Source organism: Acanthisitta chloris, unplaced genomic scaffold (genome assembly GCF_000695815.1).
Source record: "Acanthisitta chloris isolate BGI_N310 unplaced genomic scaffold, ASM69581v1 scaffold18828, whole genome shotgun sequence".
Taxonomy (NCBI): Eukaryota; Metazoa; Chordata; class Aves; order Passeriformes; family Acanthisittidae; genus Acanthisitta; species Acanthisitta chloris.
This window is the reverse complement of record NW_008687934.1, coordinates 97,997-117,028: the sequence shown is the minus strand read 5'-3', so window position 1 is coordinate 117,028 and position 19,032 is coordinate 97,997. Positions and strand designations below refer to the sequence as shown.

General features: G+C 41.4%; 1 protein-coding gene across 1 annotated transcript in view; it reads left to right on the top strand.

The window, feature by feature from the left end:
• The window catches only part of LOC103808076 (putative E3 ubiquitin-protein ligase UNKL), a gene marked incomplete at both ends in the record, with an annotated part of 14,530 nt that extends 5,244 nt beyond the window's left edge, over positions 1–9,286 (top strand). The window contains 5 exons of the mRNA XM_009080841.1: positions 547–639; positions 3,928–4,152; positions 4,637–4,839; positions 6,331–6,585; positions 9,135–9,286. Coding sequence (XP_009079089.1) covers positions 547–639; positions 3,928–4,152; positions 4,637–4,839; positions 6,331–6,585; positions 9,135–9,286 — 928 coding nt within the window. The remainder of the gene's footprint in view (positions 1–546; positions 640–3,927; positions 4,153–4,636; positions 4,840–6,330; positions 6,586–9,134) is intronic.
• Positions 9,287–19,032: the final 9,746 nt, after the last annotated feature.

The following is a 19,032-nucleotide window of genomic DNA, read 5'->3' as shown; positions in this document are numbered from 1 at the left end:
TTTTTTATTTTTACTTTATTTATTTTTTATTTTTACTTTATTTATTTTTAGATATTGCACATTTTCATTTGAATAGTCTGTCATTCCTTACATCTGTATGTCCTGATACCACTCAAGTACACCAAGAGCTAACTTGTAAGGGGCATTACCAGTGCCTTTAAAATACCTGGGTTTTATTCAATAATAAAAAAAATGTGTTTATATAGATATCCAAATTATATTTTTTTCTCTTTTTCTGTTATTGTACACCTAAGCATTGACAGGTGCCATATCTATCAAAAACCCAGAGAGACAACTGCTTCTCCTGTCGGTTCTTCACTTCACCAGCTTAAAGAGCTTTAATAGCTTATACATGAAGATTTTCCCTTTTAGAACATACAGAGGATATCCTTCACTGTGTGTCTGTGATATGCTTAAGATCATGACCTAGATGAAAAAGAGTTCTATGATGGAAACCCTAACCAAAATAGTCAAGTAAAGTTTCCTCATTTCAGCCCTCATGATATTTTTATGGATCAGTCACTGATACAATGTTTTGTTTAACAGGTTCTGCTTTAGATTTGCATTTTAATGATGTGAATGTCACATCTGTAGATAGAGAATTAGAAGATCAAGAAGGCAGTGACCTTGGATTAGCAAGTAAGTGGTCCATTTTTTTAAATCATACTAATCTTGAGGAGAGGCTGAGGGAGCTGGGGGTGTTCAGCCTGGAGAAGAGGAGGCTCAGGGGAGAACTTATCCCCCTCTGCAACTCCCTGACAGGAGGTTGGAGTCAGGTGGGGGTTGGTCTCTTCTCCCAGGCAACCAGCAGCAGGACAAGGGGGCACAGACTAGATGTGGCACTTAGTCTAGTAACCACGGTAGGGTTGGACTCAGTGATCTTGGAGGTCTTTTCCAACCTGGTAGATTCTGTGGTTCTACAATTCTCTGCAGAGCTGGTCTCCAGCAGGTCAGCTCCAACCTGTACTGGTGCCTGGGGTTATTCTTCCCGAGGTACAGGACCTACATTTGCCTTTATTGAACTTCAGGCAGTTCTGTCCATCTCTCCAGCCTGTCAAGGTCCTTCTGAAGGGCTGCACAGTACTCAAATAATATTTCCATTTATTTTCTGATACCTGTTTTGATAGCATTTCTTTGAAGGAGGTCTGTGGTGATTTTGAAGTTGGTTGTTCATATATGTTAAGCTCCTACTTTTGCAAACAGAACTGTGTTCTTGGATGGCAGACATGCCTTGTGACTCTAGATGCAAAGAACAAAACAACTATAGCTATGCCACAGTTTGTTGCTGCTGACTGTTGCTCCCAGAAAAAAACCTTGCACTTAGTGTCTGTGTACATTATACAATTTTTCCTCATATAATTATTATATCTTCTGTCCACTGGCTTTAATAAAGGTACAGATATGTTTGATGTTCTTGGAGTATGTAAGCTGTCACTGGAACCACAGTGGATTGGATAGTGCCCAAGTATTACAAATTCAAGATTTTGTTATGAGACATGGAAATCATTTTGACCCAGGTGAACTCTCTCAGGAAAGCATATATTATAAGCACTTGTAAGTTGTTTCTTTTCAGAAATAACACAGATGTTCAGAGAGATTCTGCTTCAAAGTTTTCCTCTTCCAAGTGCTTCCTTTGTGGTGAAAGGGGACAGTTCTAGGCAAGATCACTAATTTTGTCACCCCAGGAATGTATGGATACATGAAGCTGCAGGGCAAACAGAATTTAGGAAAGTCACTTGCTTTGAAATGTACTTTTTCACTCATCAGCTCATTCATTTGTAGGTGGGCAAAGGTGCCTCTCAAAGTGACTGGTGCTTCTCTTTAGGTCTGAGCTGAGCATTTGGGGAGGTGGTTTACAATTCACATTGACATTTTGGCATCAGGTAGATCTAGGCAGATTGTAGAAGTGGCTTCATCATTGGTGGCAAGAGCTGGAAGAAACCAGTGCTGAATTGCCCTAATCAAGAAATTTCCTACACTAAATACTAATTGTGTCCCTCCCACCTTGATTTTGTTTTCTCCCAAAGTGGGTATTTGTTGCTACAGGCTGTATTTGTGGTACCTGTATACTTTGGGTTATTAGGGGATTCGGACAGAATGAGCCAAACTGTTACAGTCTCAGCAAGTACTCATCTAGTTTTATGAAGGTTTTTGTCAATAGTACTAGTGGGAATATCTTCAGAGGTTTTAGGGCTTTATATTCATTTTGGTTGCTTTCTATATTACAATTCTCTGTCCAGTTGTGATGTAACAGGTTGTTGCTTCACCAGAGCAGTTTATATTATCTATTAGTGTATTCCACTGTTGTTCATATTTCCCTTCATACACACCTGGAAAGAAACTGATAATGTGTGCAATTTCAAGTGTTTGTCTCTCCTAGTGATATCAGGCTCAACAATTCTCCTGATGCTATAGTTTCTTTGACTGGTGTTTCATTTGCTGTCTTGTTCTGTGCTCCAGGAATGATTATGCTTCATTGGAGGTACCATAAAGTATGGAACATACTGTAACCAATTTTATGTGTATGTAGAGGATAGTTCATGCAGTAAAATTGGTTGAACTTGGTGGGTAGGCAGACACCTCTCTAGCTGCTCTCTCACTCCACCTTATCAACAGGTCAGGGGGAGAAAGTGAAATATAAAAGCCTGTGAAGATAAAGACAGGGAGATGACTTGGTGGTTGCTGTCCTGGGCAGAACAGATTTGATTCGGGGAAAATTAATTTCTTGTCAGTTAAAATAGAGTTGGATGTTGAAAAGCAAAGATAAAAGCTAAACCAACCATCCACTACCTTTTCCTCTGGTTTGGCTTCATTCCTGACTCTTCCACCTGTCCATTCCCTTCCTGAGCAGCACAAGGCTGTGGGGAATGGGGGTAGCGAGCAGCTGATGATGGTTTCTCTCTGCTGCTGCTCCTCCTCAGATGTGTCCCTGCTCCCACAAGGGGCCTCTCCACAGGCTGCAGTTCCTGGAAGAAGCCCCTGAGTCAAGCAGGGGCTCTCCATGGGCTGCAGTCCCTTCAGGCAATATCCACCTGCTCCAGCCTCGTCCTGTCCACAGGCACAGGAAAATTTCTGCTCGTGCCATAGTCTCTTCCATAAGGTGCAGGGAATTACCTGCTGCACTGTGCTCTCCAAACCTTCCACGAACTGCAGGGGAATCTCTGCTCCAGTGGCTGGAGCACCTCCTCCCCTTCCTTCTGTTTGTCACATGATTTTTCACACCTTTTTCCCCCCTCCTCCTCTGCCTGGACAGACTGGGTTGGCTAAAATTCTGCTGCATTTGAACATTTTCTGGGAAAAATTGCATGACTGAACATCATTTTTTAAATACCTGGTTTTTATTATTATCATTATTTTGGGAAATTATGAACAATGTGGGTTTTTTTCCAGAATTATGGTTTACTTTTAATTTGTTTCAAATCCAGTTTTCATGGAGAGTTAAGTACATTTGACAGTTAAAATCTACTGAACAAATGCAAAAGAGTAGAGGAAAGAAACTGTGCTACATCTGATGCTGTGTCTGATTTTCAGTGTGTGTGCTCTCACTTGCTTAACTCTAGTTTATGCACTAAAATAAACCTCAAATTTTTCTTAATCCTTTAATTTTCAGTCAGTTTCTTCACTTGTTTATTTGTTGGCTGTAAGGTTGAATAACTTGATCTGAAAAGTCTTTTCTCTTTCATTGTAGCTGCAGATGAGGCCACTGCTGTGTAAAGCTACAAATTCTGTTTTCAGGCACTTGGAAAACTAATTTCAAGTGTTCCAATAAAAAAAATATTTTTGCAATAGGAGATAAATAAAGTTTTCTTTTTTAATGGAAAGTATTTGAATATGTAATTTAATTTGCATTTTTCAGAAGATTGCTCTGAGAGAGCTGTGTACTGCTTTGAAACAAATGTATTTTTTTTCCTTCTCGTTCATACATAGGTCCAAGATTACTGGGAAGTTCAGCACCTGTCAATATTCCAGGTTCTCTCGTTCGTTCCTCATCTTTACATTCATCATCATCCCTTTCAACCTCTCCACTCAGTTCTCTTTCACAATCACTGTCTCAGTCTTTTGTTTCATCCACGACGGCTCCTCACCACCAGCAGCCTCTGAAGGCAGAACATAGTATGTTAGGCACCTCAGCCTCTTCTCACAACTCTTTGGGTAAGTAAGTTGAAAGCTGCACTTGGTGTATTGGAGGAGGGAACTCAGTGACAGCTAAGAAATGTTCAAACCAAGGCTTTGCATCTTTCTTAGGACTTGATCTGGCAGCAAAGCCTGGGTGCTGTGGTTGGTAACACCACTGCTAATGGAGTCATGGGTGGTGTGGGGAGAGAGCTGAAGGACTGAACTTCCACTCCTAGTGAAGGGGAAAAAGGGAATTATTGTAAGAGGAGATACAGAGGCATTTGAAAGGGGGAAAAATAGAACAGTTATATACAGCTCTAAATACTGTATATACGTAATATATACAGCTCTATATACTAAATACGTAAACATTTTCCAGAATGTCACTTCTCTGAAGGTAGTGAATCTTGCAGATAAGAGTATAAATTTTGTGTATCTGGCACATCTGGTTTGTTCTGCATGTGAAACATTTTACAGCAATGTGTGTGGGATGATTTTTTTTTCTGCATTTGTTTTACAGGTTTAAATGGTGTTACAGGGAGCATTTGGGACTTTGTAACTGGGAGTTTCTCTCCTAGTCCATCCTCAGTACTAAGCAGTGGCACGATCCCCTCAGTAAGTTCAAGCAGCAGTGGGAACGAGCTAACTCGAGTGAGGCAGGAACTTGATGATGCCAAGAGAAAACTAAAACAATGGGAAGAATCTTGGCAGCAAATAAAACAGGTATGCTAAGTTATGGTCATTTTTTTTAAACAAGCAAGCAGCTCCTGCTACTTTTTTATATCTTCTTATCCTTGGAGTCAGTTTTATTGCAGCCTGTCAAAGGAATGTTTTTTCCATTCTCCAAATGAGCTAGTGGTGTAAAGTAAACTGAACTGTTTAAAGGGCAGTTAGCTTTCTAAAAGCTGGTCTGCCTCTGTAGACAGGGCCACTAACACATACTCAGGTTAGGGCTGAACAGGAACATATCTTGATGTTTAAGTAACTAAAGACATACCTCTGTACCTCTCTGTACCTCTCTGTACCTCTTTCAGATGATAAGCACATTAGAAAATTAGAACCTTGCCTGCAGTTGGATAGTCTACCTGGTCAGTGTCCTGCAGTCTCAGCAGTCAGACAGAGGTTCATAGAATCCTAGAATCCTAGAATTGTTTGGGTTGGAAGGGACCTGAAAAATCATCTAGTTCCAACCCCTTCCTGCCATGAACAGGGACACATTCCACTAGACCAGGTTACTGCAAGCCCCATCCAACCTGGCCTTGAACACTTCCAGGGATTCTTCTTCCACAGCTTCCCTGGCAACCTCCAGTGCCTCAGCACCCTCACAGTGAAGAATTTCTTCCCAATATTTAATATAAACTAAATCTCTTTCAGTTTAAAGTCATTACTCCTTGGTCTGTCACTGCATGCCCTTGTATCGAGTCCCTCTCCAAATCTCTTGTAACCCCTTCAGGTACTTGAAGGCCACAGTAAGGTCACCCTGGAGCCTTCTCTAGGGTGAATAACCCCAACTCTCTCATCCTGCCTCCATAGCAGAGGTTATTCCATCCCTCTAATCATCTTCTTGACCTCTTCTGGACTCACTCCAACAGGTCCATGTCCTTGCGCTGAGGGCCCCAGAACTGGACACCATACTCAGGTGGGGTCTCAAAGAGCAGAGTAGAGAGGTAGAGTCCCTTCCCTTGGCCTGCTGGGGATGCAGCTTTCTGGGCTGCTGCACACATTGCTGGGTCAGACCCAGCTTTTTATCCACCAGCATCCCCAAGTCCTTCTTGGCAGGGCTGCTCTCAATCCATTTGTCCCCCAGTCTATATTGACACTGGGGGTTGCCCTGCAGGTTTTTAACTGCCAGTGTAGTGCATTTTTTGTAGTTCTTTCCTTCCCCTCGTGTTGTTCTCTTTGTGACAAGGAGTAGCTAAGTAGTTGAGCTAAATGTCAATAATTTTTGATGTCTCTTGACATGAAATTATGAATTTAAGACGTAAAATGTGTTCTGTTTACAGACAAGTAGGTGACATTACTAAAAATTACATTATGACAAACTAAGAGTTGTAAATTAGAAGGTAAGGTAAGTAGGGAGAAGCTTTAAATGGACAGCAAATGCATTGTTATGTCTAAAATCAGAGATTACCTGTGTCTTTGAAGACTTTTGAATTGGCTCTTGTGTTGTTAAATAAAATAAATGGTGTTGATATTCTGGAAATTTTCTCCCAGGCTTGTGATGCGTGGCAGAAAGAGGCACAGGAGGCAAAAGAACGTGCTGACATGGCAGATGCTGACAGACAACTTGCTCTTCAGAAGAAAGAGGAAGTGGAAAATACATTTAAAAAGCTGAAGGTGCAATTAGCTGCTTGTCTATCTACTACATTGCCATATATGAAAAACTATGGAGATATTGAAAAGATATCCTTGCCAAAGCTCCGTTCCCTACAGAATCGGCTGCACGTAGATCTAGATACAATAGATGAGGTGAGTTTCTTCTGCATAACTATTTTTGGTCAACTGAAACTGGCAGCTCAGAACAAATTGCAAGTGATACACGAGAATCCTTGGGGTAATTAAAAGAAAAGATTTCAAGCTAGCCTGTATTGTCAACATTTTAGGCACTGCCTAAATAAATAAAAATAGCAGTCCTATATACATGAAAAGTTACACACTTTTCGCTTGTTTAGAAGGTAGACAGTGAGGTTCCCTGCTAGGATTTGATGTTAGAGTGGCCAGTACAGACTCAGAGCATAGAATGGTTGACATTAAAAGGGACCTCTGGAGATCATTTGGTCCAACCCCTAGCTCAAAGCCGTGTCAGCCTGAGCAAGTTGCTCAGGGCCTTGCCCAGTAATGTTTTGAGTATCTCCAAGGATGGGCAGTCCACCACCACCAGTGTTTGACAGTCCTCAAAGTAAGAAAAGTTTTGTTCTTATGTCTAGGTGCAATTTTTTTATTTTTATTTGTGCCTGTTGCCTCTTCTTTCACTGGATACCACCAAGAAGAGTCTGACCTTATCTGTTTTACTCCCTCCCATCAGATATTTGTACAGATGCTATCTCTTCTTAAGGCTAAACAGTCTCAGCTCTTTTTCAGCCTCTCTTTGTACATCAAATGTTTCAGTCCCTTAATCACCTTAGTGGCATTTTGCTCTATTTTACCTTCTTTCAAATCCAGACTCAGTTTCTGCCAAATTTTAGAATGCTCTCTCATTACAGGATTGAGGGCATTTCTCAGGGCTCTCAAAGCTAGGAATATCAGGTACCACTCTGAGCACATCAAGGACAATCATAATGTCCATACACTGCTTCAGGCACCATACGTCAAACCTTGATGGGCACATCTTGGTTTCATGTTGCTTTCTTCCCTGCAGTCTCAAAGGGCGGTGACACCACATATGATACCAATTCTCGCTGATTTGGTTTGATTTTTTTGCTTCTGTCCAGACAAAAGTACTGTGACAGTCTGCCAGACTCTAGTACCTGTTTGAGTTCAGCAGTGTTTATCAGGGCACCTTCTTTCTGGGCAGTGCTGTCTGTATCAGTATGAACTGCAGCCTTGACAAAAAACAAAGCCAGTCTCTCTTCAGAGGAGTTTAAAACATAATTTAAGTCTTTGTCAATGTTGTGGTTTAACCCTAGCCAACAGCCCAGAACCACACAGCCACTCACACACTACCCCATCAACGGGATGGGGGAGAGAATTGGAAGGGTAAGAGCTAGAAAAGCCAAGCAAAGCAAAACAAGGAATTAATTCACTGCTTCCCACAGGCAGGAGGGGTTCAGCACCTCCAGGAGAGCAGGGACCATCACACATAATGGTTCCTTGGGAAGACAAATGCCATCACTCCAGATGTCCCCCCTTCCTTCTTCTTCCTCCCACCTTATATACTGAGCATGATGTCCTATGGTATAGAATATCCCTTTGGTCAGTTGGGGTCACCTGTCCCAGCTGTGTCTCCTCCCAATCTCCCACACACCCCCAACTCCCTTGCCAGTGTGGCAGTACAGAAAACAGCAAAGGCTTTGACTCTGTGTGAGCTCTGCTCAGCAACAACAAACACATCTCTGCATTATCACCCTGTGCCCTGCACAAATCCTAAACATAGCCCCATACGAGCCACTGGGAAGAAAGTTAACTCCACTTCAGCCCAAACCAGCACAGGCAATAAAGAAAGTGGACAAGGATGAGACTTGCTAGCTACCAGGCTCCTGTTATGAAGTTCATAATTCTGGATTGGCTTAGGGACCACTATTGGTTTTACTCCTATAGGATTTTAAAGAGGAGCAAAAGTGTCTTGGGATCTTGTACTGAAAAAGTTATTATGTCCTGCAATCGAAGTCATCTCAGCCAGGCTGGAGTGATCAAAAGCACTACAACTTTTTCTAGCTCCTCAGTTTCTCAGGTTTCCTTTACCTCTGTGGACTCTTCTCACCTAGCTCTTCCTTCCAGAAAAAAGCTGCTGGGTTAGGCAGTGCCACACAGTGTTCTGGGTTCTCTTAGCCCAAACCATATCTTGCCCTGCAAGAATTAGCAAAGCTTTTAGATGCTTATTAGTTACTCATGTTCCTTAGTAGGGTTGATATGGCTTATTGCATGGAGATGTTCATTTGCAGTTGTAACATCCTCCACAAAGTCTGCATCAGTAGATTTGTTCAAAGTATTTGGGATGCTTCTGTTTTGACCCAGTGAGAACATCTCCCAGAGCATGAGAAGGTGTAGCAGTGGTTTGAAATGGCAAAACGAGGGAGTAAATGACAATGAAAAGGGCTTATCTCCTCTTTCTTTATTTGTTTTTGTCACTCATCCCAGTTATGCAGGAAAATTTCAGTCTAGAGGTTCAATCCTAAAAGCTGCACTACTTCAAAACTTGCATGTGCTCTGGTCTTCTGAGCCTCAATTCAACTATCTGTCACAGAACAACATTGTCCTTTGTGCTGTTAACTTAGAATTTCATTCAGGACAGCTACACATAGAACACAGCTATATACTTTGAGATCATTTTTTTACTGAGTGCAATAATCTTTTTACAGGTAATTTTTCAGCTTCAGTCAAAGAAGTGTCTTGTTTGTCAGGAAGGTGATTGTAGCATTCTCCTGAACCCGTGTCAACATTATGTACTTTGTGATCCCTGTGCAGCTGCACAAGAAGAATGTCCCTGCTGCAAGAAGAAGAAAAGTCTGTGGTAACATACAAGCATAGTCCTCCTATCGTGTTCACCAGTTCAATGATTTTATGCTTTTGTATTTTGTATAAGAATTATATCACTCATAATTCAATAGTGCTAGACAGATTGCCATTTTGATGTAAGAAACTCAGTTGCTTTAAGATAGAATAAGGCTTGCTCACCTTTATGTCTCAGTTCCAGTCATTTGATGAGGTTCTTTCATGCCCCCCTGATCCCACTGCAGCCTTTTCTGGTTTCCATTTACATTCCCAGTGCTCAAACTACTTCAGTTCATTTGCACTGTAATCACTTTGTATAAATCTTACCCCAGTGTCTGAATGAAGTGTTTATACTTGTCATTTCATGAAGGGAAGATGGACATGTGGACACAGTAACTACACACTCTGCCACGTCTGTGAGGTTTGAAATGCTAGAGCCAGTCCTTTGTAACTGGTCTGACACTATGTTTACTTGATGTTTGAAAAACTCTGATTATAAGAGCACTTTTTAATTATTGTGTTTTGTTAGAAGAGATGTTGTAAATTGCTTCAAATTGCTTTTTAGTCCCATGTTTATTTTTTAATGTGCAATAATAGGACATGTTATATGTGTACTGTGAGTTTAAAGTACTTCACATGGTTTTCCTGTTAAATCACAGTATGGTTAGACAGAAATGACATCTAGAGTTGTTTGAGGTTTTTTTACAGTTTATAAGGTAACTGCATATTGTAGTATTTATAAATGTACCAGTGGAAACAAAACCAGTGAGACACATATGCTTTCCTATTCTAACATGTTTATGTCTTCAGTTTTGTGAAACAGAGAAGTTTTAGTAAACAACTGTGCATTTGTACATTTCCCTCAGTATGGATGTTTGTAGTCTAAAAGTTTTTGTACATCTCTCAGCCTGTGTGGCACTCATTGGGAACAGATAGGATATATATTGTATTACCAAGTGCCTATGCCCAATGTCCTATAAAAAGGCAGAAGACATAAAAAAAGAATTTTTCAAGTAATTTCTATTCCTTACTTTTGTATCGAATTATTTGACAATAGCTAGAATGTTTCTTGTTTTTATAAATATTTCAAAATGCACTTTTTTCAATAATGAAGCAATGCATGTTTGACAGGAACTGCAAAATCATTTCAGTGTGTGATCAGGCAGTGAGACTTTGATAGGGGATTCTTCTGAAGAGTGGTAGTATCCTTACTTCATCCTGGGAGTTGGGAACATGCAGTTCAAGAGGAGAAGTTAACCAACATGGTAACACTGCATTTTTAATTTTCTTACATGGAATACTTGCCTGCATTACTCCAGTTTTTGTTAAATTCACTAGTACAACTTAGATTGAAATGATTGTTACTGTGTTACATGATTTGTGTCTCATTACTGTGTTGAGGACAAAAAAAAGGAGCTCGCACAGGCAGCAAATCTGTTGAAAGTTCAGTCATGCTAAAACAAAACCCAAGATGTATAGTGAAAAAATTGCTGTCAAAATAAAGCTTTTAGAACTGTATCAGCATTCAATAAAGGGCCCGAGCCAACAGCACTGAAATCACCATCTCCTCTGGGTTTTAGCATTCTTTGTACAGAGGCTGAGCTTGCAAAAACCAAAAATCATTACACATATCATGTAAGAACTAAACATACAGACTTTCTTATATACATACATATAAATATACACTGCTTTCTTGGGCCATATCAATCTGCAGGAACGTTGGAGGCCTTTTGGGAATGGAGAAGCAGGATAAACTATGAAATAATTTCTCAATGCTTCTGTTTCAAATTTTTGGCTGAAGATCAATCAGTTTAAAGACCAAAGTGAAGGTTAGTAGTGTGATTTTGTTGACTTTAACAGTTTCTTTCAAACATTTTTGCTAAGAAAAGTATAAAATTGGACTACATTTGCACAGCCTTCGCTGTTGTGAAATAAGATACTGAGGGTTTAAAGGTGTAGCCAGTGTTGGACTTCTAAAGAAAGGAAGTTGGATCACCACATTTGGCTGTAGGTACTAATGTATTTTTTGTGGCTGTGCAGTCTATGATAAAGACTGATTTTTGAACCTTAACAGCATTTTGGACTAAAGCAAACTTGGTTATATAAGGGTTGGTTTTGATTTTGTTTTGTTTGGGGTTTGATTTTTTGTTTTGTTGGTTTCAGTGCAGATGATAACCTGTCCAGTAAGGAATAAAGGCAGGAATACCTCTCTGTCCTGGCACCTCTGCAGTGGGAGCAATTCTCAAACGTATTCAGTTTTGGAGGTGGTCCCAGAATTGCAGTTTTTCTTTCCTGAAAGTGTTTGAAAGTGCTCTCCACTTGGAATGAAAGCTCTCAGCCCCAGTCCTTCGGGTGCAGATGATAGACTTCCCAGTAAGGAATAAAGGCAGGAATAACTTTCTGTCCTGCCACCTCTGGTGTGGGAGCAATCCTCAAATGTATTCAGTTTTGGAGGTCATACTGGAATTTTGGCAGTGGGCTTTTGGGCAGGTTTGAAGTAGCTTTCCACTTAGAAGGAAAGCCTGTAGAGCCAGAGTTTCAGGTGCACATGATAGGCTTCCCAGTATGGAATAACAGCACGAATACTTGTTTGCTTGCGCACCTCTTGTTTTTTTTTTTCCTCAAACATACTCAGTTTTGGAGGTTGTCTCAGTTTTAAAAGGTTCAGTAAAAAAGAGGCTGCAAGGAGAAGGAGCAGTGCAGAAACTGCCTCTGTCCTGCACTTATTTCTGTGCTGGAGACACACAGACACTCAGGACTCTGCGAGACTGAAACTGTTTCTGTTCTGAGTGTGTACGCACTTTCAGTGTAGCCTGAAATCTGTGTCAGAAGGAGAAGGAAATTGCTGATCACCGTGGTCTGTCTGCAATACACAGGCCCAAAGGGGAGGTGAAAGCACCAGGTTGTTTTTACTGGACCTTTTGTCTGGGAGCTGCTGCTGGAGGGTTTAATGTATGGGGCAATGGTCTGAGGAGTGAAAAAGTGTGTGGTTATAATAGCTGCCAAGGAAAGTGCAGCCCCACAGTGTGTGGCAACTAGCTGAAAAGCTGCAAGGAGAAAGGCTAATCCAGCAAGTCTTTTTGCCCTAGCACATTTTTCTCTGTGAGAAGTGTATTTGTCTCTGCGAGATGGTAGTTGAGCTGAGAAGGAATGTTCTGAGCACTGCAGTGTGTGTGCAGTTTACAGGCTGCAAAGGAAAGAGAATGCCAGTGCTAGGCCTTTGTTTTTAGCCATTTTTGTTGGAGCAGCTGCTGGAGGTTTTAAGGTTTGAAACTGTGATCTGTGAGAGTTCAGTAATAAGCTTATATATATATCTGATAAGGACCATTCGTAGTCCCAGTGTGTTGTGTGTAGTTGTCCCAGCATGTTTGTCTCTGTGAGAGGCAAGTCCTGAAGTGCAGCATAGTACACACAGAGCACTCAGTGCATTGCAGTTTACAGGCTGCAAAGGAAGGAGAATGCCAGTGCTGGAGCTTTGGGTTTTTGTCCTTTGTTGTACTGGGAGTCCCTAGGATCACCCTGAGGTCTGGGCACTTGTGCAGGACATTGAAAGATGTCCAAGAGTGTAACAATGTGCTGGTACATGTAGCTGATCAAACACACATAGCTCTCATGTGCTGGCTGTAGTTGAAAGGCTTTGATGAGAAGGGGTAATGTAGAATCTGCCTCTGTCCTGGCACATATTTCTGTGTGAGACGTTGATGGAAGGTTTGGACTCTGTGAGACTGAGACTGGGTCTGTACTGAGGGATGTGTGTTGAAAGAAGGAACTAGCCTGTGACTGTCTGAAATACAGAGCAGCAAGAGGACAGTGAATAGTTGTTTTTTCAGGACCTTTTGTATGGGAGCTGCTGCATGTTGTAACCCTTTGAACTGCAGCAAAGCCCCTGGAGCTGTTCATTTTCCTGCTCAGCTGCAGAGACCGAGAGAGTTCTTTTTGTCTTGCTGAGCTTGGCTTCAAAACTTACAAGGTTCAGCAACTGCTGTGCTTCCCAAGGTGTTAGAACAAAGAGGGAGTGGTGCTTTTGCTTTCCCCTTGCAGCTTCTAAACAGAGCACAGACAGGTCTGGGGGCTTTGCTGCTCTGCACATCTCGTTCTGCCTCGCAGGTATCTGTTCCAGCCAAGGCTGTATGTACATCACCTTTCCTTTGCAGCCTATAACCTGCGAGTGACTTACCCCCTGCCATGAGCAGCATCCCTCCCGCAGAGCCAGGAGCCCCTGCCCTTGCTGGTCCCACACCGACGGGCCAGGACTGGGAGCTCTGCACACCAGATGGCAGTGCGTCCTTGCGAAAGAAGCAAAGCTACAGTGACTCTGAACAAAGCAAAGTGCAGCTTCAAAGTTGAAAACGTCTTGCAGCTCCCCTCAAACAAAACGTGTTGGACCGCTGAGCTTCCCCTTCCATTTGCAAACTTGTATTATCACCACGATGAACGGCAAGGCACCTTCCCTTGCAGCCTGGATATTGCACACAGAGCACAGCCACAGGCACTTCCCTTCTCTGCTCTACACACCATCCTTTCCTTTCCATGGAGTAGAAAGCCTCCAGCAACCACTCACACAGCCAGACAGAAACAGTTTCTGCATTATCCTTTCTCCTCATTGCCCATCAATGACACACAACACATCAGGACTGTGCATGTTCCCTGTCAGATATATATATATAAGCACATTATTGCACTCTTGCACATCACAGGTTCAAACCTTAAAACCTCCAGCAGCTGCTTGAACAAAAATGGCTAAAAACAAAGGCGTAGCACTGGCATTCTCTTTCCTTTGCAGCCTGCACTCCGATGCTCGGAACATTCCTTCTCAGCTCTGTACTGTGTTTTCCTAGAGTGGAAGACAGCACAAACACACAAGTTCATTGCCTTAGTCACACGATTTTTCTCTCTGTATCTGCCACTTTGGTTAACAATTATATTTTGCCTGAATCAATGGTAAGAACTACTCAGAGTTCTGTGATTCACCTCTCTACATGCTTTTCATGCTGCAAGGAAGTAGCAGGGAGAAATGCTGTCAGCTGAAGCTGTAGATTACAGAACATGAATCAGTGATAAAAACGTGCAAATGGACCTGACATCAGTGGTGGAGCTGAAATATCTTTCCATGATTGCTCTTAGGGCTTTGCAGTATCTGTCCCTGCCATCTCTGCTCACAAACCAAACACAACTGGAGTCAAGAAGCACATGCCAGTGGGAGGAGGTGTAGGAACATAAATCATGTCATTATTATTCCACTTGCTTTTATGCATTTGATCACCAAAGAGCAGAAGCCTCATGATACAAAATAAAGGCATCATAATCTTAAACAACAGCAGCAGCACACTAACATGTGCCCTGGAAAACAGAAAAAGATGAATAAAAAAGGGTGATCTGGACACTTGTTAATTTATTTGCCTCTTTCATGATCATTAGACAAGAACACTAAGTTAGTTTAGCATATTTGCTTACTAAGGCAACGATTCTCGAAGCAAAAACTGCAGAGGACTGGAAAGTTATTGGGAAAAGGAGATATGTGGATTTACCTCCTCTTGTTAGAGGAGGAAAAAAGGAGGGGATTTTACCTATGTTTTCTTAGGGCAACTGTCACTGTGTGACAGATATAACCTGATGCAGTGATGTCTGCCTGAATTTGCAGAGAGCCTGAAGCAATAGACTTGAGGGGCAGAAAAATACTTCATCTTTTGTAACTGGTTGCTGACACCAGGGTCAGTCATGGGCTTTTGTAGGTGTCAGCACTGTGAACTGTGTTCCTGTTGAGGAAAGAAGAGCAGGAGTCATGCAGTGGATTCTTGTCATCCATGGACAGAATTTATGTCACAGTTGGTGAATAATCAAAATGAAATTCATTCTTGCCTTCTTTCTCTATTTTTTTTTCCTTTTTAGATATATTTCAAGTATTTAAGCTGCCTTGAGCCAGACAGAGAGAGCAGAATGGATGTTTAGCACTGTAATCTATCAATAGATCTGTCTTTTGAGAAGGTTAGCAGCAGCATCTCAGCCTAGAGACACTAGCCCAGGTAGGGAGATGTTTTGGACTTTGTTGTGCCACACTTTGTTTTCCATTGACCTTTTGCTCTTTCAGCAGTGATTTTTGACTGTTTACTCATTTTTCCCTGGGCTGAACCATCTTGGTGTCTAGCACATGTGGTTTGCCCTGAGGGTGAGATCCCTGAGCCACCTCCAGGCTCAGAAGTAACATCTGCTGGATGATCTGCCCAACCTCCTTCCACCTGGTGAAGGACAGAGCTTATGAGGAACAGCAAAACAACAGGTGCCACGTGGCCCTGCCCTGAGATCACAGAACCATCAAGGTTGGAGGAGACTCAGTGGGTGCAATACACAGCCAAAGCTTCTCTGTGCTCTATGAATGCATTTAGTGGGTGCAGAACATACATGGGATGTTAATCAAGTTGCCTGAGGAGTTAACCTCGTTGCAGAAAATGACCCAGGAATCTTATTTTTGTCACTTTAATTCTATATACATCACAAACAAACAAGCCATAATGGGAAAACCATTTCATCAGTGTACTGTGTCAATGATATGGAGATTAAGGGCAGCTGAATTCCAGCACCAGCACAAAATGTTGGGCAGAGCACTCCTAGACAATTTAAGCCTTTAATCCATGCAGCAAATAAATGGTTTTGATCTGAGACACAATCACTTTGATTACAGCAGAGGAGAGGAATAGTTTTTACTCTGCTGCATTATGGAGGCTAAATGGGAAAGAGCCTGATGGAGGTTTGACATATTAAGCCTTATAAATATCCCATCCTCATATAAATATCTCATCTTCCTGCTCTTTGCACAACCCAACCCTTGGGTAAGGGCAGTGTGATTAGCAGGGTACACCATGGCTCAGTTTCTTGTCATTGATCTCTGGAGTATAACTATTCTTCCAGAAGAGTTTTGTTGTGGCTATGGGATAATGTGGAATTTTCCTGAAGCTCCACGCTTTAAAGAGGTCTGTGAGTGTCCATGGGATGACTTCAGGGACATAGTCCTGTACATCTCAGTACCACTGGGTGCCAGGCAGGGTTGGAGCTGTGAAACTCCAGGGATAGAGTTAATGATCTAAAAGTGAAGCAGACCTTAAGAAGGATGGATTATAATAATCTAGTTAAATTAACTGAGCTCCAAACGGGGCAGGACTTTGCACGTCTCCTGAGGAAATATTGGCAGGATTTAGGGAGTGCTGAGTGTATTTGTCCTTCAGAACTACCTCTTGGCATTTCTGGTTTGTGTTTGCAGTGTGGCTGCTTGAAAACTTCTGTTTATTAGTTACTCCTTAATTACAGTTCAAGTCTCATGTTTATTCTTGATTTGGTTTAGTCTATTTTATCAGAATGGCTGTTGTGCCTTTAAAATAACTTTTATTCTCTGATGTCTCTGCCTGATTTCTTTCCTTCCTGGTTTTGCATTGCAAACCTGTTGTCCTTTCCCAAAGTCTGGAACACATCATCCCAAATCTCACATGGATCCAGCTCTGGGCATTGATTTAAATGCTAAGTTGTTTGTATGTGGTAGAGCATATTATTTCCATTTATTTTTCCTTAAAGAAAGGTTTGTGGATCTAATTTTATTTTTAACATAATTAATCATACTTTGATTTGTTTGCAGTCTCCATCCTTTGTGATGTCTCCAATAGATATTTTTAAGTGCAAGAGCTTAAGCTTTTAGTGAAAGAAGCATCATTTGGTGTATTTACATGCTGCCCACCACAATGGGGCTTTTATTCCTCTGAGCTGTCCCAGTGTAAATCATGAAGTGATGAGGTATTTTCCTCAGAAATCCAGAGGGGCTTTATAGTAGAATATATTTTTGTTTAAATGGAATATTTTAAGCCTGGTTTCCCATCCTACAAGCTATAAATCATAGCTGTTTACAGATAGGTATGGAATTCTGAGGACTAATGATTTGAAGGTGCTATCACATGGAAACAACGGTGGCTCACAACAGTTGACTCCCCTAGGAAATTGCACAGCTATCTCAGTGCCCAGGAGGTTTCAAACTGTCACTGCTAAGCAAAGATGAGTAATAGCAATCCTAGGTGTTCTCAGCCTTGAGTTTGAAAATTGTTTTCAACTCTCAATGCAAATGTCCCTTTCAAGGTGAGAAATGTCACACCAGAAAGGCTGAAAACTTTCCAGGCAATTACACTGGTGAATAAGTGTCTGTGGATTCTTGATAACTTCTAAATAAGTTCTTTTAAAGTAAATAATAATAGTGAAAAAGACAAGAGCCTCTTGTAATTTATATATGGGTTGACTGGACTGGAGGAAACAAGGCATTGGGTAAGTCTGTGAGGTTGTTGTTGAGATCTAGAAATGTCTCAGTGCTGCACTCAGCCCCTGCAGACCCAACTCCAAAGGGCTGTCAGGTGTTATGGAGTAACATGACTGAGTCTCAGACAGTGACACTCAAAGCCTCAGATCTCAGCTGAAACTGCAAAGCAATATTAATAGGCACTAGAGCATCTGTGGCTAATTTGACAGTATATATAAGCAGCAAATGTGGCTTTACTTCTTTTCTCACCTACAGCTCATTCTGCTGTAGACACCATGAAGTCTTCTACAATAATAATGTTCATGTTGTGCCAGGAATTTGGCTACCTCTTCAACAGATGCAAAAACCTCTTTTTCTGGCAATTTTAGGAGGCTGAAAGACAGAGCCAAAGAAAGAGTATTGTTACTGCTGCAATTACTCCTGAGCAAAGGAAGGTGAATATTTCAGAGGAGAGAGAGAAATTGGTTTAATGTTTGTTGTGATTTGCATCATTTCCTCTTGACACACAATGGCAACATGTTCATATTCTGCACAACTAGGATTTTACTGCCCTGTTGCCCTGAGAGCAAGAAGAATTTGGGTCAGAGATGTAACATGACAAGTTCTTGGGCAAGCAGTTGGTTGCTATGAGAGTGGCATTAGACCTTCCCACAGTCTGGGGGACACCTGAGCTTTGTCTTTGGTCCCACACTGAGTTGTGAGCACACAGAGGTCGTGTGAGACAAAGGTTTTCCTGAGGCAGCTGTAAGAGTTCAGTGAGAGAGAACAAGAATCCTTGTGTGTGAGGATTCTTCCTTGAACCCATTACTTGTAGGCACTTTGAAAAATTGCTTTTAAATCTCTGTTCAGCAAATTCCCTGATGCAAAAGAGACTTTTTATTACTTAAACAAGGATTATTATTTAATGTGAATTTGAATTTGAAATAACCCATTCCCAAAGAAATGTGTAAACCTGATTGCAGTTCTTTCCCCCATCATTATGCTTGAGGGGAATAGTAGATAACGTGCCTGGAGAAACCTGAAGGCCCTTTGAGTGAACTGCCAGTCATGTCTCAGAAGGAAAGGAGTATATTTAGATGCTATATCAATGGTAGAAAGAAATCTGGTGTTATTTGGTATCAGTCATAGGTTTGTAGGAAAAATGGAAAGAGTAAATGTGGATTTTTTAAACATTGTGACTCTCTGAAGTGTAGAAGAGCTGAAAATGCAAATTTAAAGCAACTTCAGGCAAAAAGAAGCAAAGAAGGATTAAAGCAGGTAAAGGAAGGACATGAATGGAGAACTGGAGGAAAGTCATTCTGTGCATCATGTAGTATAGACAACTTTTTGTCAAAGATATGAGGCTCTGCAACGTTTTGTCTAGTGCTTTATGGCAGTGATCTGGCAAATTGCTCACATCCATGTATAACATGGAAGCAATTCCATTGCTTTCAGTGAGTTAGGAGCAAATGGCACAGCCATATGTGGATATGTTT